The 20872-nt window shown below is 40.4% G+C and overlaps 1 protein-coding gene across 6 annotated transcripts; it reads left to right on the top strand.

Moving 5' to 3' along the window:
- Positions 1-2439: 2439 nt before the first annotated feature.
- Positions 2440-19522, top strand: tfap2c (transcription factor AP-2 gamma (activating enhancer binding protein 2 gamma)). 6 transcript variants are annotated; one of them, XM_086041430.1, is made up of 9 exons: positions 2545-2586; positions 3972-4593; positions 5423-5905; positions 7048-7099; positions 9212-9283; positions 10787-11009; positions 13709-13827; positions 15258-15399; positions 16522-19522. In XM_086041430.1, the coding sequence occupies exons 2-9, from the start codon at positions 4546-4548 to the stop codon at positions 16808-16810; spliced, it is 1428 nt and encodes a 475-aa protein (XP_085897556.1). In that variant the 5' UTR covers positions 2545-2586; positions 3972-4545; the 3' UTR covers positions 16811-19522. The 6 variants fall into 6 exon arrangements, with proteins under 6 accessions (XP_085897554.1, XP_085897556.1, XP_085897552.1 ...); XM_086041426.1 differs by lacking the exon at positions 2545-2586 and adding an exon at positions 3181-3526 and having other exon boundaries at positions 4562-4593; XM_086041428.1 differs by lacking the exon at positions 3972-4593 and having other exon boundaries at positions 2440-2586.
- The last annotated feature ends 1350 nt before the right edge of the window (positions 19523-20872 follow it).

Raw genomic sequence — 20872 nt, 5'->3', positions numbered from 1 at the left:
AATATCAATCAATCAATCAATCAATCACATTTTATTTATATAGCACTTTTCATACATAAAAATGCAACTCAAAGTGCTTTAAAACATTCAAAGCAAAACATAGAATTATCTTCAATCAAACGAAAAGATAAATTATTTAAAAGTTGTTGAAAGCCAAACTAAAAAGGTGTGTCTTGAGCTTCCTCTTAAAAATATCAACAGTCTCTGCAGAATAAACACCTATTGGGTTGTTGTACTAAAGTGTCCTCCTCATGTGGTTCGTTAACCAAATCATTTGACTTGCAACCACAACAACACACGCTGCTTATTAAATGAATCCTTTTTGTACCCCACATGAAACTGGACCTAACAAGTGTCCGTCGAGCGCCGACTCGCAATGTGTACATACAGCCACAAGAGGTCAGCAGATACTTGTTTTTATTCTGTAGCTGCTGCACTTGGCATTCATGAGTACTGTATTAAGTAATAATGACAGACTAAATTATGGTTTGAATGCAAATCAATCATTAAATGTACGTTTGGAAAATATTTAACAAACTGTCCTTTTTAAGAACAGCGTTTGAACGAATGGGCACAATCGTGCCATGTTTGTGTTACAAATTTAAACAAAAATAGTATAGTACTGTTTGCACTGCCTCAACATTCTGTTTCCCGATAAGAGCACCAGAGTTGGAAGTTTTCCCGTTGTAGCAGCGAGTTTGTATGAGAGGGTCAATTGCCTGGTGTGAGTCGCTTGACTGGCGCGCGCACACACGGGGTCCCTCTTGCGTACGCTTTATAACTTCGCAGGATCGCTACGGTATTCTTCAAATCCATCATGCAGGCCAGATTGAAGGCACGAGCGAGTCACGTTAGACGCCATGCCGTATGAGTATTCTTTTTTTTTGCCAACCCATGAAACAGTAAAATCCAAACATTAATGATCCAATGCAACATAAAAATAAACACACCGTTATCCGGATAATTTTACTCCATTAGAAATGTATTTCTGCGCATTGCAAATTAATTAATTCACCCATACTTTGAGCGGGTCCTCTGCTGGGGTCATGTGGTACTGCACTCATCCCATACATTTCCAAGTGGAGGACGTCTTTTGACACCAACATTTGACCCCATTGGCCAAGAGACTCAGCACCAAGGTCACTTCCCAACCCATTTTCAACCCCACTGAACACGTTTGACGAGCTTCTGCGGCTCTACAACCCCCTGTTCACCCAGAATGGACGTCTGTTTCAACCACTTCCGTCGAACAGTTCTATTAGCTTCGCCCCGACTGACTGCTGCAGGTTGAGAACCATGTCCGAAATATGTATAGCACCAGTTAAGACACTTTAGCATTTTATTTAATCTTCTAAAATATATTAGTAAATTAATTCATCAGCACCCTTTAGCCCTCGGAAAGAAAAAAATCATGCTTGTAAATCCGGGTTATTCCTGTCGAGTGTCGAGACCTGGCTTCATTCGGATTCTGGGCCCATAACCTGTTAGCACAATGTACGCAGCAGTAGTATCTCGTCAGTTTAGTTCTAGGATCAATAGGATAATATATTGCTATGATTACGGAGGAAAAAACAGCACACAAGGGGTCGCTGATGGTGTAGCGGTACACTGGCCTGAGTTATGTGCGGCCAGCGTGGGATCGGTTCCCACTCAGTGGCTGTGTCTGTGTGTCCCCCTGCGACTGGCTGGCGACCAGTTCTGGATGTATACGTACAGGATAAGCGGTGTGGAATTGTATGACACAAAACAACACCCCAAATGCCTCTCTGACAGTGTGGAAGAAAGCTACAAATATCAAAGGAACACTGTTATTTTGCAAACAAAGCCACGCACTATTTGAACATAACATACTACTGTGACACAATGTCCACCTAAAATTGTTATTCCCACGTTTTTTCTAACACTCCTCAGTCATTCACAGTTCAATTAGTCAATTCCGTATAAATAATTTGACAGTTTAGGTAATAAAGCTTATTACTATTACTATTATTTTTTTCTCTCTCGAGGATACGATAGCCGAGCGTGGTGACGAAACTTTGATGTGTCCGTTAGTCAACATACTTGCAAGATCAGATCACAGGAGGACTTTTGGTGCTTAAATAAAGCCTGTGTGGCTTTTGAAAGCGGATTCTTTGGGTCACCCTGAGGCGATGCGGCCTTTTGAGGGGGTGTGGGGGTGGAATGACCTCATCTTGAAATTTCCCTGCGAGTGGTTTAACCCAATATGATTTAGCCTACGTTGTCCTGATTGATAATAGAAAAAAAATGAAATACGGGAGTTATATTAGCCATTCACAAAAAATTGTCCATTGTCAATTTACAACTTTCCTAATCTGGAAATGAATTGAACGTGCTTCACTTTAAAGAATGAAAAAGAAATTCACACTCGCAACGAAAAGGTTTAAGGTGGGGATCAATGTTTTGGATTTTGCTTGCTCAGGTGTGTTGTGCTCGTGGGCGGCGCATGCGCAGTGCGCGTGAGCAGGTGAGGCGCGAGCTGCATGCATGTGAGGTTCGCGTGTGCTTCACTCAATGGCCGAGACCGGAGCCTTGCAGATGTCTGTGCTGGACAGGATCGACTGGAGGGTAAGTGCCATCAAATAACTCCAATTCGTTTTTTATTTGTATTTTATTATTATATATTTTTTAATTAGCAATCGAATTATTATTTTTAGTTTCAGATAAATTATGCTGTTTATGAGCGTGCGTTTTAGGATCATTGGAGCTTAGGGTGTTATTTGAAACACTTATTTTTTTTAATGGATGAATCAATGATTTAAATACAATTATTTTGTGAAATCGTTGCACAGATTTAACAATTAATTTTAATCCGCAGCAGTCGTTGTAGTTAAAGGTATAACGTATATATATATATATATATATATATATATATATATATATATATATGCACGTGTATTTTATTGAGCGGATCTGCTTGTGCTCGTTTTGCCCATTACAACCATGTGTATTACTTGATTAATGCATAAATAGGCTATACTTAAAAATAAGATGAAGGCTATTATGGCTACTTTATTATGGCTATGAAGGCTTTTATGAATGTTTTCCACCTGACATACGCAGAACCTTATGTGTTTCGAAATGTCGTTAAAGGCCACACAAACACAAACATACGCAGAAACACACGCGCGCGCACAGCGAGTAGTGTTCAAAACGTGAGACCAAGCGTGATTAAGTTTCTTTAATCGCTCCTCTGTACACTCTGACGTAAAGTAACATTTTAATCAGCGCGCACTTGAATTAATGCCGAGCATCTTTGCTGTTCCCATACAAGGTTGCACGTATGCATTGCTCAATAATATCTATTCTCTCTCAAATTATCATCGGAAGCAGTTTGAAAGGGCCTTTTAATGATTATTAGTGTACATTCGTGCAATTTCTATGTTTTTAAATCCAACAAAATGTGTTTTGGGGAAGGGTTTGCATGGCGTAGCTTCAAAGCAAGCTCATGTCGGACCTTGCAGGGCTCCACCAGAAATGCAAATGAACTCGAGGAGTTTCGTGGTGGGTGAGTGATGCATGCTTTAGCCCCCCTCGGGCGTGATACAGCTTTAAACAGCCTCTTAAGCACCACTGAGAACGTCTTTAAAACACCATGAATGCTCATTATTTAATTCAGACTTTCAAACTGTCGATGTGCGTAATTGATTTTTTAAAAATGAAATTCAATGAATTACAAGGAGTCACATAGTACAGAAACGCGAAAATCTCCATAGACAGACATTTAAGGCATACCATGACAACAATATACCTGAAAAAAGTCACATAAAATATGAGAAAATTGCTTTAAAAAAACATTCCAATTGTGCAGCAGAAAGTGAAAATGGCAGTCCTCCCGTTGGCAAATGGTTGACCTTATTTTAAATATTTTTTGTAATAAATTGTAAAATAAACAAAAAAAATAAAAAATACAAAAATGTTAGATGTTAATAGTAAATCATCATATCTTGCAGTCTCTACGCCCTTTTTGGAACGTACAGACGCACAGACTTCCGATTGGCCATTTTTTCAGCCAATCAACGTTCGCTCCCTCGAGTTTTCTTTCCTGGTGACGTCAGTCGGTGAGGCAACGCCCACCCGGAGCGACCGTGCAAACTTTGGAGAGCTGCAAAGTCTGCCTGTGTCTGATGTGCGCGTCTGCGCTCTTTTCGTCCATCAGAGGGAGTCAAGTTTCTTCTGTTAAATGCACAGCCTCCCTGCCGTTGCTCAACAGACGCGACGAGTCGACGCGGAGACAACAAGAGACACCTTTTTTTTTTCTCTCTCTCGCTTTCCTTTTTACTGGCTTACCGTGGAACAGTCTTCGGTTGGCGGGTGGATCACCCGGGCCACAGTTTCCGCTTTTATAAAAGACGCTCGTCAGGATCTCACCCCCAAACTGGATTAACTCCGAGGCGTTAAAAGAAGCATTTTTCCACTTTTTGTGTGAGTGTATGTGTGCGCGCGCGTGCGTGTGTTGTATTATTATTATTATTGTTGTTGTTGTTTTTCCGGGGGGTGACGAACCCTTTTCCCCCGGGGGTCACCATGTTGTGGAAATTAGCAGACAACGTCAAGTATGAGGATGACTGCGAGGTGAGTTTGGGGACAATTCGGGTAACGCACAGAATTCTATTAAGAAAAAAAGTTCGAAATATGAGCATACTAACTTTATAGATTAAAGTACTAGACACAAATCAGAAGAGCACGTAAAGAAAGTGTGATTTTTGGGTCCATTTTCTGGGCCATAGAGGCCTTTCAGCTCAACCGTTTGGTTGGATTTGGGCCGTTGTAAAATGAGTGATTTGACATTTAAAGGTTTGAAAAGGAGTGATTTGACATTCATAACTGTTGTTAAAGATACATGTGGTGTTGCACCAGGAACACCTTAGATGAAATGTTGGTATAGTTCACATTTTCTGCAATATTCCTACGCGTTGAGAAACGGGATCAATGCAATAATGCACAAATACAGTGAATCTAGTACCCACGAAGCCTTTGAAATGTGTATTTCGAGTAAAATTGATTCTTGGTTTTGCATTTTAATAGCATACCATCAAGTGACAGCTCAATGAATCAATGAAAAAAAAACACAAATGCAGTAAATACAGTGTCCCCAAACGTTTGCACTGTGTATTTCAAGTAAAAGAAGACGAAGACAAAAAAAAAAAAAAAATCAACCATCTATTGACATCTCAACCTTTTGGTATCCGATCATATTAAAAAAATATACATATATGGCTAATCAAACAAACTAACATATCAACAACATAACATAATCAAAACATAATCAAACTAACTTAGACCCAAATGTGTGTTAGTTATTCTGAGAATATAATAAAAAAATATTTCAATCTCGAAATGCATTTCCGTGCGTTTGTAACCTCGAATTTCCCAGTTGAACAAGTCGCCCTCCATCTTCCAGGAGCGACACGACGGCAGCAGCAATGGCAACCCGCGGCTGCCCCACCTGCCAGCGGTCAGCCAGCACCTGTACAGCCCGCCTCCCTCCCTCTCACACTCGGCCAGCTCGGACTTCCAGCCGCCCTACTTCCCGCCCCCCTATCAGCCCATTTCCTACCCGCAGTCCGCCGACCCATACTCCCACCTGGGCGACCCGTTCAACATCAACTCCCTGCACCAGTCGCCGTCGTCCAACCAGCAGCAGGCGTGGCCGGGGCGCCAGAGCCAGGAGGGGCTGGCGGCGCACGGCAGGAGCGGCCTGGCCGGACAGATTCTCGGCCTGGACGGAGGAGGAGGGGGAGGAGGGGGCTCGTCCGGGGTGAGGAGGGAAGGCTTCCGCCGGCCGGAGCTGCTGCCCCCGCACGCTCACGGCATCGAGGCGTCGGTGATCGGGGAAAGCATGGCCATGCACGACATGCAGGGCCACGGCATGGACGACGTGCAGGTGGGTGCGGCGTTCCCAAGAATATATCATAGAGGGACGTCTAAACAGTAAAACAATACACGTATAGGGATTTTTTTTAATATTTAGCACAAATCTTTCAGTTGCTGTATGACGTCTTCCACTTACAATGAAATTCATTGATTTCGATTTTGGAATTATTTCCTCTCCATTTTCGACATGAGCATTATAATTTCAAAATTCTCCCCAACCGTCACCACAAAAAGTGCCCCGCTTGCCCTCGTCGTATAAGGCAAGGCAACTTTATTTATACCGCACATTTCATACACAAGATAACTCAATGGGCTTCACACAAGCAAAAGCACAGCACCTTAAAGCATTTACAAATACATATCTGAAGACATTAAAAGGAAAAGTGAAGCGAGTAAAAGTAATGACAAAAATGTTTTGAATTAGGTTTGATATAGATCTATAATATATATTTGTTTTTAAGCGCGGACCTCCATTTAAATGTTGGAATTTCATTGCAATGATGCTGATTATGATACATTCTACATCATAATCATCAACCTCTCAAATTCTATACCACAATCGTCATTACCAAAGCATCCCAAATATCAAAATATCTCATTGAATTTGTATTGTTAATGAATGTTGTCTTTTAAGTTACTCATTAGTGTAATCTAATTTCTTTCGATACGGCCTTTTACTTTATGTACCTTCTCATAGTTAGTGTATTTTTCTACCCTCCTGCCAGTAGACAATTTTTGAGAATCTGCAGGAAAACACTTGTTTTTGTGATGTTCCTATCAAATAAGTGAATACGTTGTCAAGTGGAATATGGCTCAACAACTGCTTCAAAAATTCTGCCTTTGGGGTGATAATACTGCTTGCTCGTAAATGATTATCTTTCTGTAATTCTCACCACTAATAATCAAGTCTTAAGATTGTGTTTAGTTTACTTAGCCACATACAAAGTCCAAAAAACATAAACAGTCAATTTGATACAGTTCGCCGGTACAATCACATATTGTTAACCCAACCAAAATGAAGAATTATGATTTTTTTTTTAAGACCAATATTTTTGATGCAGTTCTTGCATTGGCTCCCATTAGATGGTGCAGACAGGATAAACGCGTACAATGCCTTCTTGATCTTATTTCGAATTCTGTTCTTTTTATCAGCACGTGGACGACCACGGTATTATCATGGCAGATCAGACGGTCATCAAAAAAGGTGAGTTTACAACTTGAATTAAATGAACACTTCTCCAGACTGGGTTATACATTCACGCCGTCACTTGCAAATGCTAGCAACTGCTGCTCTTACGGTTAAGTGCATATTTTGTGTAGGCTTCAGTAGCGTATGTACAGTACATCCTTTCATGAGCCGACGTGATCCGCCATACCTGCAAGATGCACTTAGCTAAGCTCCACCTGATCCCGTTGTGGGGAAGGTGCTTCAAAAGACGCCCAGTGGGTGAAAGGAATGCGTAAAAATAAAAAGTATTTGGCTCGGCTTTGTTGTGGGCCGGCGCTCTGGCAGGAAATTACCGTACGAGCTGATCCCATTTTGGGCCTGGGTGTGTGGGGTGCGGCACCGTGCTCGCATGCGGGTTCATAATTTGTTGGGACACGAACTGTTTTGATTAAGGATCTTAATTCTCCAATGTTTTGTCATCAGGAGTCCATTAAACGGGCTTTGAGTCAGAGGGACTGCACGTTGACTAATAGCGCTTGTAATCATAGACTTACGTGCAAAGAGAAAGATGGATGTGTTGCGTAATGTTTGTTGCAGATTTTTATGCTTCCAATTCTTATCTTGCCAAGCACACACTAAACTTGCAATACTAATCCTTTTTTGGTGTCGGGGTAAAGTTGGGTTAAAACGTGCAAAGAACAGAATATGCTGTTCTCTGTTCCATGCAACCCTTTCAATCGCTGTATACGAGGGGTTCCATCAACAGACTTTTTAAAAAAAAATTGACACTAATGTGATAGCAGTCAAGTCGACTATTGGCTGATGACGTCAATCATCGGAAGAGGGAATGGTTTGTGTTATCTTCACAGACAATGAGCCGCTCATACTAAGATTTTTACAGAGAAATTACACTGTAAAAATTGCAACTTGTATTTTTGGGGGGCTAAAACAGTACCTTAAGTTGGAACAACTTTAAAATATGAATGATCAACATTTATGGCAACAATAATTGTTAGCACAACAAAACCAGCGGCTCGTTTATTCCAAAACAATTTTCGGAGTTGTTTTCCATAAACTCTTATTTCTTTGTAAGCCCATTGTCACATCAGCGAAACTGAAAATATTTAGTTGAACCTAATATGTTATCGAAGTTTTGTTGCCTTTCAGCCAGAGGGAAAAAAAATCCCTTTGCTTGCTGAGTTTGTCGTTGGGATTTCCACTTGCACAACTTGGGCCAAACGGGGAAACCTGTTCCGCGTGGTGTGAATTTGCAATGTTTGCAAATAATCACGACTGTCGTGAAACAATTCCCCACTCTCGGGCTTGTTTATCCTCTACTGGTTCAGGTACAAAAAAAGGCTAGGGAACGCTGTACTTTGCTGAAAGAACATCAATGACATTATTAATAGACTTTGACTCGACTTTCATTACACAATAGTTAACGCCATAAGATCTTCAGTTCTAAGTAGAGTCAAATAGCCGACTAGTGAACTAGTCTGCACAACCCGACTGTATACTGTAAATTAATTAAAGGTACATTTGTTACTTCAGAAACAATCCTTTTACTCTGTTGTGGTATCTATTGTACAGAAAGTGAAGTGTTAGGACTAAATAACCGCGAATTGCTTTGCTACATTTACTTTAATGTCCCCTATTGCCTTTTAATCAAAGGCCACATGATGAACACCAGAAAAATGGTCTGGAAATGCTAACCTGATAATATAACATGTTTGTTGCTTTTTTATTCTTATTTCTCTTAACCCTGACAAATAACAATCAAGCCTCCCACTTGCATTAATGGTTTTATTTTGCTCAAATTCAGTTATTACCTATTCCTCAGTTCCTATGAAAAAAAATAAAACTGTTAAGTCTATTTGGAGTCCCATGTCCCAGATTTATAATTCAGACTAAAGAATCACTGATTCCCATGTTGCATTTGTTTTCATGTTTCATATCGGCTTTTTAGAGGGGCTACGATGACATGTGGGTCGATCTTAAAATATAAAAAAAGGGCTTTTGTTTTCTTGATAGAATGCAATGATGACTCATCATGTCCCGTTCCCACGCTCAAGGGCACGCTTTGGGCAAAGTAGGCTTCCCCCAAGCAGGCAGGCACCACATGTGTGACTCTTGTGATTTCTGTCTCAGTATTAGGACTGCGGGGGGCCAGGAGCCTTGATCGTGTACAGAGGACTTGTTATCAGGGGGGCATCCTTGCGGGTGAGGATTGTCGCCTCACTTTTGTTGTGGATGTTAGTGTGCTGTGCTGTGGTTGTGTGTCCAGTGAATGTCAGCGCTAATACTTTTCCTGTCGATTTTCAAGGATGGCTAATAACTTGAGCTTATGTAGATGACTGGCTGTCTGTCTGTATGTACGGTATATATTTTTGGATGGTGACTTACTGACTTTTTCATTGGCAATCTTTAGTTTAAAACAGTTGTTTTATGGCTATTGAGGTGACCGTGATTTTCTCATACTGTAATTGTGTAGCATTTACATTCGGTAGTAAGTTACATAATTGAGCAAACTTTTTAGTACAAAACCCTGAAAAAATGAAATGACTAAAATCCCTTAGTATTAACCACAAATATAGCATTTCCGCGGCAACGATATACAGCAATGTTATCGCCCCGCCATTTGTCGGCCATATTTGTGGAGTGTTTTGTTGGTACTGTAGGCTCTCAAAAGTTTTTGTCTGTGAATTTCAGAAAAAAAATAATTGTATGATTTAGCCAAGGCACCCTCTCAACATGGAAACACTTTCCATGAAAATGTGATGTAGTATTTTTGTTGCAACTTACCGAGCATGTTTGTGGAGTGGTGTTGTTGCAAGAAATATTTTATGTATTTAGTCCAGTCAATCACTCACAAAAATATATTCAAGGTTATTAAGAAAAGACTATTTGGTCTGAATATTCTAAAATCAGTATTAGGTGACAAACGTATAGGTACGGTTTCCCTTAGAAGGTTGTTATGACTGAAAATCATTTCAATGCATAATGAACTCATTATTACATACGCCCAATTTCCCCTGAATATTTATGTATTTTACCAACAAATTCAGTTTGAATTCAGTCATGGAAAATAGTGATTGGCGCACGACTCTGTGTTTTTTGGTCTGTTTCTGAATTTTTGTTTGTAGAGTGGGGCTACACCATAGTTGATGTTTAGATGTTTGAGGTCTGTTCTTTAATTTGATGAAAAAAATGTCATAGGAGACTATCATTGAAATCCTTTGAAAATGTAAAATTCTACATACAAAAAAAGAATTTAACACTTAATAAAAACATGTGAAAATACTGTTAGCTGTAGCATTTTTACAGCAACTCGTCGGCCATCTTTGTGAAGTGTTTGTGCGCCCAAACTTAAATGGAACCATTTCAGTTAACATGAGCGCCTTGGAAATTATATAGAAACTCAATACTGGATTTTTATGGTAAAATATATGACTTTGTAGTCATGTTTGTGAAATATGTTACTGCAAGGGTTTTCCTTTTTTGTGGGGGAGGTTTGAGAATCGACACGTACATTTGGGAGACCTTATTTAGCTATAAACCCATCCAATTCAGACAGTAGTATCATTCATAACTTTTTGTGCCACTTCTAAATTTGAGTGAAAACACATTGCCGCATGATGATGGTTTTGAGGAAGATCAAAATGCTACGAGTGACTCATCTTCAGCGTCTCACTCACCATTCTCCTCCCTTTCCTCCCCATTCAGGTCCCGTGACTCTCCCTAAAGGCAACGCGCTCGGCCTCCCCTTCCAGAAGGAGTCCCTGCTGGGCATGGTGTCCAACCCCACCGAGGTATTCTGCTCCGTCCCGGGTCGCCTCTCGCTGCTGAGCTCCACCTCCAAGTACAAGGTGACGGTGGCTGAAGTCCAGAGGCGACTGTCGCCGCCCGAGTGCCTGAACGCGTCGCTGCTGGGAGGAGTTTTACGCAGGTCAGAGTGTAAAACCTTCCAAAAGTTAGCAAATTGGACAATTGGTACATCCATTGTAACATTAGGTGTAAATTACTTTTTGCCATGATACAAAAAACAAAAGCATCCATCGATCCATTTTTTTGTAGTGTAGTGTGTTTAGGGTTGTGAGTTTATCCCAGCTGCCTTTGGGTGAGTGAAGCAGACTACATCCTGGAATGGTTGCCAGTCAATCACAGGGCACATGTACGCAAACAATTGAACCTAACATGTATGGTTCTGTAATCTGAGAGGAAACAGGAGAACATTGAAAATCCATACATGAAGACCCAAACCGAGATTCAAACACATAATCTATTGACTGTCAGGCAGACGTGGTACTGTAACTAGAGCTGCAGCTATCCAATATTTTGTATTTGAATATCGTTTTGAAAATTCAATTGAATAATCAAGTATTTGGATGAAGTGAAAGAAAAACACATTTTGCTTAGAACAATAATGAATCCACGAGATTCACTATTTTTAGATAATCAACATTTTTTTTTCATAAATGTGAACGGTACATAGCAGCAAACTGTATTTTATTTTCGAGAAACAATAGTGAGTGAGTGAGTCGAAGTGAGTATATGGGTCGAAGTGAGGTCTGAGAAGTCAGAGCCACAATAGCAATTTTGCCGGCAAATACAGCACATTTGAGTAAGACTGGTTTATTAAAAACTGATCAATAGGAACTGCAAGTCAGGCTATCCGCATTAAAGTGTGCATAGTCATTAATTAATTTGATTTATTTTTTAACATCCTTAATAGAACATGATTTCAAGATGCCAGTGAAGGTTTACGGAAATGACTTAAGAATAGCATCGGTGTTGCAGTGCTATAATTAAGCAATATATATTTTAAAACAAAGCGTGAACATTTATATTTTCCAGCGTCTCTGTCTGTATTTTGCTGACCACAGGTGGCAAAGTAATGCGTCTCAAAAATATGGCGAAAAATGTTACATTCTAATTGTCATTATTTTAGATTTTTAAAAAGTGCACTATTATAGCCTGTTTTTTTCTCTTGTTTTATTGTGAGATTGAAACTGATTAGTGGCATTTCCTTTCAAGATAACTTGACATACGTGTTTTGAGTCACAAGCGTGGTTAGGGAATGAATTGAAGTCATATCTCAAGGCATATGTGGTTTGCAGTGAATGTTCCTCTCGGGGCTACTCACCACAGACACTAACCACGCTGGGCTTGATATGAAGAGTTGGCTGTTACTTGGATGAACCTATGCCACATGTAATGCGTGTTTGCAGCGTGTGAGTGCGTGAGCATGTGTGACGGTCCAGTATACACCAGACACCCCTGACTTGAGATTTTGTGCTTGTAGCGCACGTTTGCTGCTTCCCATGTGCCGCACGTTATTGCTGACACACACGCGCAAATTCACAAGCATTTTTAAGTAGGTCATATAGCACGAGGAGGGGGCTTGTTAGTGGAGGGGCTTGTTCGTGGAGGGACTTGCGGAGGGAGGTGAGGGGTGCGCACACACCAAAGATGCTGCCCATCTCACAGTGTGAGCTGGACTGCCGCTCATGCGGAAAGTGCGTCGTGGGGAGTTGTGTTATTTGCGCAAATGACACACGATGTTGCCGCTCAATTATTTCGTGGCCTCTTTCACTTAAAAAAAGGAGCTTGCTAATTTACATGCAATCACATTTAATAGATCCTGCGTGGGCGAGACGGCAAGTTCCTCAAATGGCAGGTTATTTCCACTGCTTTATGTTCTCATAATTGTTTTTTTTTTAATTAAAGTCTTGGAATAAGTCCAGGTGCGTCTGCCTCACAGTTCGAATTTCTGCTCTGGCTTCTCCCCGTGCTTGCATGTGTTTTTTTTCCGGGTGCTCAGGGTTACGCCCACATTCCAAAAACATTCATGCTCGGTTAATTGAAGACTAAATTGTCCCATCAGTTTGACAAGTCCGGGGAGTAGCCAGCTTCTCGTCAAACGTGAGATGGGATGGGCTCCACCTCATGTGTGAACCTAATTAGAACAAGCCCTTTAGAAAGTGGATGGATGGATGGAAAATAAACATTTGGTTTGGTGTGCCTCAGGGCTCCATACTTGGTCCTCTATCATTCAATAAAGGCATAGTGTAATTCACTCAAACCCAGTACATGCAATTGATTCTGTTATGTAAATTTTGACATTTCCAAGTGAACTTGGTCAACATACTTTGCTGTGGAACACTGATAAAGTGACTATATTTTGACAATTGTTAAGGTACAACTGGGATTACACAGCAATGACAGTTAGGCATGTTCGGTTAAATGGCGACCAGTTCAGGATGTACTCGGCTGGGATAATTTTCTCACATTCATGTTAGGTGAATTAAACACTAATTGGCCATAGGCGTGAGTGTGAGTGGTTGTAGTCTATTGGTGTCCTGTGATTGGCTGACGACAAGTCCGGGGTGTACCCCGCTTCTCACTTCCAAAGACAGCTGCGATAAACTCCAGCTCACCGGCGATCTTAATGAGCATGAGTCTATCAGAAATTAATGGATGCGTTGGTGGAATCCGTCCAAAAACTTGCCAACACACTGTTAAATGTCATGTTCATTTCGCAATGCACCGTGTACAGATTTCTATAGATGTCAGATGACTGTGCTGTTTGGATGACAGTTACTTACTGTGCGGCTTTTGTGTTTGTGTATCTGGGTGTGTTCACAGAGCCAAGTCGAAAAACGGAGGACGCTCGTTGCGGGAAAAACTGGACAAAATTGGGCTCAACTTGCCGGCAGGAAGAAGGAAGGCAGCCAATGTCACTCTACTTACCTCACTCGTGGAAGGTGCGCCAAATCACTCGACTGCTGCTTCGTTTTCCTCGCCCGCTGTAATTGCTCTCGGGGTGGAATGTTGCTCTAATAAAGCTAGAATGTGGGAACGTCAATCTTGTCTTTTTGCGTTAGCGTCCCAACGCCGTGATGTAAATGCCACTCATCAGTGGCATTCTTTGCAACTGAACAACAACAACAGCAACTTTAACACATTGTGTCCTAAATTACACTGCCTCCTCCCACATTCTCAAAATATGCACATCAGCCTCTGTATACATAAATTAATATATAGTGTATTTATAGTGTACTTATAAATACAACACAATTAAAACAACAAGTTAACAGTCCGTCTAAAAAGACTCTCCAACCAAACAAAATGAAGATAATTACTTGTGAACTGTATTTCAAGCAACCATAATGCCTCGCGTTAGCTAAGTCTGTTTATCTTAATGCTATCAAACAATGCAAAACTCCACAGACAGGCTAATGAATAGCATAATCGGCGCGGCTTTACAACTGTTTGAGCAACAGATGGTGGAGGAACACCACAGTAATGTAATAATACTACTAATGATACTCATAGGAATATATTTTTTATCCTCTCCAAAGAATGACAAATCTCACTGTTTACCGTTTAGTGTTTACTGGTAATTCTGGTTAATCTATTTCTTGCGCAGTATATCTGTTCTGTGCGGCACTACTCTACTGACATAATGACAAATAAAAAATAATATTTTGGGGAAAACAGTCACAAAAGTCAAATAATTGTTGTGTAGTTCAATAATTTCCAATGCATACAATTAAATGTTCCATTGGTACAAAATATAAAATCTTGGATTTATGTCTTTGGCCAAATGCCCCCACCCCAGAGGGAACACAAAACCATTTGGGCTTTAATGCCTTGCTCCAGGGGTAAAGGTAATAGTCACCGCTGACAAATGTAGGCGCAAGTATTTGGCCTGCAATTTGTCTCCAACAAGTTTTGCCGCCACTCATGCTGTCATCAGATTGTCTGACTGGTCAGCTGACACTCAATTAATATCCTTCAGTATTCTGTTCTTTGCCTCTAAATCCTCCATAAAAATCTAACACCTCCTTTTACCTCTCTGACTTAAATATAGGCCAGTCATATCTTAGCCCCACAGTGATCATAAGAACTGTTGGCCTCTGTCTTCCTGCTCGCTTCACTTTGATTAAAAAGTCTGATGACTGTGCGGCAAGTATGTCTGTAGGCCTGTTGTCATTTCGAGACCTTGCGAGTTGAATCCGGCCTTGTTATCTCGTACTCGCCAGGAGGCCCGGCTGACTTTAAAGCTTCAATAACGAAGCGCTCGGAGCAAATAGCTGATATGCCCCTCGTGCGCCTCCGCGCTTGTTGATGTTGTTACCTAGCAGTCAAAGGCGCTCTTTCTCATGACAACACCCCTTCTGTTTCTCCTCAGGTGAAGCTGTTCATTTAGCCCGTGACTTCGGTTACGTGTGCGAGACAGAGTTTCCCGCCAAAGCCATCGCGGAATACCTGGGCAGGCCGCATGTGGAACGTAACGAGGTTAACTCTCGCAAGAACATGCTCCTTGCCGCCAAGTGAGTTGTCATCTTTTGAAAAAAGAAACTTGTATTGTATTGTATAGCTTGGCGAAACTATCCAAAGCAGACATGGGCGCTGCCATGCCATCAACCCTCTCTTGCTGACTTTCATTTACAAATCGAACATAGCAACACACTAAATATCATACGTCGTGTAGATCCGGGATGGGCAACTTAAATACTGGAGGGGGCCACAATTTTTCATAGTTGCTACTGGGGGCCACATAGGGCCACACATTTCCTAACCAGATATATGGCCAAAATGCTCTTTTAAGTATGGACAAAATACATCCATAAATCAAAATAAATGCTCTAAATACATTTCATTTTTGATGATATATTTTTTTCAGTGCATGTATAAATAATTCACTATCCTAACCCAACAACAAATGGTTTGAAGCAAACAACAAAATAACCACATACTGTATTTTTTTTCCCAGTGCAAATGACAAGAAGCAAGAACTCATTTTGTAATTTTTTTTCACAAAAATCCACTCACTCAAGATTGTAATATTATTGATGAATTATGATTGTCCTACAAATCTGCCCACCCCCGCTCCCCAAAAAAAGGCCTCCTCACCTTGTAGTAGTGAGCAGTATGATACTAATACATGTCTGCCATCTAGTGGTGATTGGTGATATTACAACTTAGAACTACAAACGACACCTGCGTTTGCGGATTTGTTTTTCTAACTTTTATTGTCTTTTTTTTAACATTTGGGATTTTTTGGCCGCGATTACTTTCCCCATTTTTGTGGAAAACATTTATTCAATTGGATGGGAAGATTTCTGGGGGTTTGTAAAAATGTTTTTTGTAGCTATTATTACTATCATTTTTTTCAAAAAGCACCATCCTTAGTGTGGACAGTATTTTGCCATGAAAATAAATAAATAATTTTCAGACTTTTGTTACATGTCAGAAAATCGTGGCTATGCAATCTTTTCCACTAACAATGAGTGATACATGGTCTACAACTATGCACTTGTATTTTTCAATATGACAAATGGAATTTTTTCAGTTAAAAAATGATCACTTTTTTGACAAACTGGGGTGCCTAACAATGTACAAAACAAATGTGAAATTAATTGTTATTGTTCCCACTTCAAAACTCCCCGCAGGCAAATCTGCAAGGAGTTCACCGATCTGCTCACCCAAGACCGCTCTCCGCTTGGCAACTCGCGTCCGGCGCCCATCCTGGAGCCGGGCATTCAGGGCTGCCTGACCCACTTCAGCCTCATCAGCCACGGCTTCGGCTCGCCGGCCATCTGCGCTGCCATGACCTCGCTGCAGAACTACCTGAACGAGGCCCTCAAACAAGTGGACAAGATGTACCTGAGCTCCGACACGCAGGGAGCCTCCGACGGCGGCAGCAAATCCGCTGACAAACTGGACAAGCACAGGAAATGAGACCGCAACCCCCAGCCGCCCCAGACCCCCCCAAACCCTCCTACCACCCTTCGCCCGTGAACTCCGAGACCCCCGGCTGCCCCACGCCCCTTACAATATAGTATTGTCATGTGAGGCTGTGTTCCAAATCACTCCCTAATCACTATATAGTGAGATGGTCATTTGGTATTAATATCCAAATGTGTAGTGAGCATCCCCTTCATCAGAGACGTCCAAACTTTTTCTTCCGAGGACCGCATACAGAAAAATGGAAGGACACTAGGGCAACTTTGACTTTGATACACTAATTGCCTGTATGTCTAAATACGGCCTATTTCATCATATTTTTTTCCAAATTGATACCACTGGTCTTCCCTGCTGCTTTTTGTTATTTTGACATACTATTAACCAATTTAAAATAGCCTGAAAACAAATCTTTTAAGTCACTTCATCTGTCTTAGAAGTGTCCTTTAACTCTACCAATTCCTCATTTCGCGGGAGCCTTGCAGCATTATGTCACCTCAAGATTGAAAGTCTGTTTTTTTTTTTTTTGTTTTTTTTTTAGACAAGTGTGACAATTGTATAGCAATCTTTAATAAGATGCCATTTATTTTCACAACAGTTACTTGAGGGTCATTAATGTAACATGCTGTTCACAAATTTTCTGGACACAGAGTAGAAAGTGGATCAAAACATTGTTCCTTTTGGAATGATCTTTAGTCACCGTTATGAAGACAAATGTTTCTACTTTAGATGTAAATGTTATGCATTTGTTTTTTTTCAAATAGTGATGCTTGTTAGTCTTACTACATGCCACCCGGGCTATAACAGAACTGCCTTATGTAATGGCCTCAATACATCTTGAAAAGTAGTGACCAACGATGCACACTCGATAATCAACCTACAGGCCATTGCACCAGTACAGACAAATACCATTTGGGTTTCAGCACCTGTGTTGTGTCACAAAAATATCTTTTAATTTAAGTAGAGCAAATATCACAACACAGATGGACTTAAAATGTATTATTTGTCTTCATTTTGTAAAATACACTCTACTTGCAACAATCAATCGTCTTACGATAATTTATTTGTTTGTTCAATATTTATTAGCAGCTATATACTCCACTATATAAAAATCCCAATATTGTGACTAGGGAGTAACAAATAATTGAATGGTTCCAAACGCTTGACTCATTTGCTATTCCCTGAACACTATATGGGATTTTGAGTGGATATTTTTCATAATGAACTATATAGTTTACTATATAAACATCCACAAATAGTGATTAGGGAGTAAATAAGGAGTGAACAATTCCAAACACAGCCAACGTTTCTCCAGGAACCTGCCGGGCAACTTGGAGGAAACGCACATGCTGTTTTTATCTCCCCGTCAAGAGGACATCATTTCAAGATGAGTTGCTGTGCGCTCCCCTCCCTTCCTCCTCCTCCTCCTTCTCATCGTCAGTGGCGTCTGGAGGCAAATCCTCTGATTTCCTGTGTCTCGCAAAAAGGACAACTTTTTTTTCTTTTTTCTTTTTTTGAGAAAGAGATGCAATTGCCCACCACTTTTCTGTTATTGCTTTGTTTGTCTGCCTGCGTGGGGAGGACTCCAGTGTTTTTTTGTGCTGTCTAAAAGGGGTCACACAACAGAAGCCTCGGCGATGCTGTCTTGAAGGAGACATCTTGTGTTTTTTTGTCTTGTTTTGTTTTTTTATGTTGGAAAACATTTTCCCAGATGTCTTACTAAAATGTCTGGGATGTGCTTTTGCCAAAAAACACAAAGGTTCAAGATTATAGCACACTTCTTCACACAAATGAGCCCTCCTTTTTTTAAGATGAAATGAGCTTGTTTTGAAAGGGCTGTCTTGTCACCCCGACCCCTGTACTGTGGGGTGCGCCAATGCAAGAATGGCTTTTGCTACCATGACGACTTGAAGCGGTGGCTACATGTTGTGTGCAAAGTCTAAAACAAATAAGTATGTACATAAAAAAAAAAAGTACAAAGCATGAAATGTATTTTCACTCGTGGAAGCAGCACTTCATCGCCAAGATGCAGAATTACACTTCCTTAGCCTAATAGCATTGCCTAAGTCATATTTGTTGTTTCATTTGACATTTGCGGGTTACTATGACCTGGATGACTGAGAATAAACAGACAGAAACAGAAGGGAAGACAACAAAAGCTTTACTGGGTTGTTTTTTTTCACACTTGATTGGGCCTAAGGCACCCAAATATTTGTATACAATTAAAAAGTCACTTTTCTATAATATTTCCCTTTAAAATGTGTTCTATTTGTTAACCTGTGTTCATGTTCATCCTTTTAGTACTTAAAAAAACTGAAAAAAATCAACCTATTGATGAGTTTACTTTTATACGTGTGTATGTGTGTGTGTTGTGAACACGTGAATATACTGTAAATATTTTTTTCTAATTATACATTAAATCCCAATACAGAATTTTAGCTACACAAGCTTGTCCCCGTATGTAAATATTTTCTAATTTATGTTGTAATTTAATGGGATTTTTTTTCTGTATATAGTAACTTTATTTTTATTTTATTTTTTTGGTGTGTGGTTTTTATGATGACGTGTTTGATAATAAATGGGTTTGTTTTTCTATCGAGTAGAGAGATCAGCAAGCGAGCATGATATCTTTTTGGTTTGGAAATGATGTAAAGATAAAAACAAAAAACAGCGGGAAAAAAATAAACACAATTCAAGCCTGACGCTTGACAGTGGCTCACATGATTCTTTCCAACGCTATTTACCGTAATGGATCAGTCACGTGTTGGACGGCGTTCTATAAGGCAAAAGTCGGGGGAGGGGAATGGGAAGCTATTCTTAGCTCCTTCAGGGCATCATATGATGGCTTCCCAGCTGAGAACTGATCATTTGTTTTTGTTTTTTGTGTGTTTGTTTTGGTGTCATTTTACCAGGTTTCTTCCAACCGGCAGCGCCACTTTTACAGCGCTGAGCTTGCGATCTTTGACACCAGTGAAAATGACCTGCTGTATTTGAATAGGCCTACAAAGTTGCTTCATTCTCTCACATTGTGGGTCAAACTGACCCGTCTCAACCTGCTTATCTTGCTGGTCAAATTTTCACTTTTATACCCTCCTGCTATGTTACATGTCAAAATATCATATTACCAGTAACAGTTATCAAATGAACCCTTTTGTTGCATTGCGAGTCGAGCAAACCCATTCAAACCCTCATGTTATGTGGTGGGTCAAACTGACCCGTTTTAATCTGTTTATGTTGCCGGTCGAATTTACCTGTTTTAATTTTCTTGTTATGTTGGGGGCAAAAACGTTCCGTTCTGTTTGAAAGTAGCATTTTGGTTAAAAAAAACAAAACAAAAAATAAAAACGTGTTTGCTAGCTATTAGCGTTGGTAGTAAGAGCCTCTCCCTTCAGAACCTGTTCAACCAGAAGCGTCAGCATTGGTGTCTCAGCAGGTGACGGCCTGTCTCATGTTCGAGATCAGATAGTGGGAGGAAGACGTGGTTGTCGGGAAGATGGCGACATACGGTAAGTATCGGCGAAAGTGAGGGGGGAAAGCAGCCTTTGATGACCGGTTGAACTCAACACGTGAGTGAGGCCTCATTGGATGCCCTGACGATAAAGTTCTCTGGGTGATTGAGTGGACCTGTCGGCACTTCACTGAATGGGAACTGATCCCACGCCAGCTGCACTCATCAAGTCAGCTATGTAAACCACTACAATACTAATGGTCATTTGTACTAAGTGAAGATTTGATGGCCATAAGATGCAAATTGACACTTCATGCCAGCTTGGATGGATGTGTAGCCCATTTCTGATTGTCTGATGGGCTTTTTATACATATGCAGAAAGATATAGCTAAAATAGCTGAAATTAAATTTCTGTAAAATTCGTTTAGGAAGAGAATTATGTTTGACTTTTCATACATCTACTGCAATTAAAGTACATTAAATTTACATACAAAACATTTTGGATTATAAATATTTTTCACTCCTTATCCTTTGCTGAAAGGCAATTTAATGAATTGAAATTAAATTCTATTCATTAAATAAAACAATATCCAATACATTAGAGAATCGTT

This window comes from Filicampus tigris, chromosome 9 (assembly GCF_054856515.1).
Source record: "Filicampus tigris isolate MCC_2025a chromosome 9, RoL_Ftig_1.0, whole genome shotgun sequence".
In the NCBI taxonomy this organism is placed as follows: Eukaryota; Metazoa; Chordata; class Actinopteri; order Syngnathiformes; family Syngnathidae; genus Filicampus; species Filicampus tigris.
The sequence above is the reverse complement of the archived record's forward strand: the minus strand, read 5'-3'. Positions and strand labels throughout refer to the sequence as shown.

Bases quoted from the DNA above. Each gene is read 5' to 3' on its own strand.
- tfap2c (XM_086041426.1), top strand. From the start codon at position 3,400: ATGTTTTTAAATCCAACAAAATGTGTTTTGGGGAAGGGTTTGCATGGC. The intron at 4,594-5,422 runs GTGAGTTTGGGG...TCCATCTTCCAG, and splicing joins AGTATGAGGATGACTGCGAG to GAGCGACACGACGGCAGCAG. The intron at 13,828-15,257 runs GTGCGCCAAATC...GTTTCTCCTCAG, and splicing joins ACTTACCTCACTCGTGGAAG to GTGAAGCTGTTCATTTAGCC.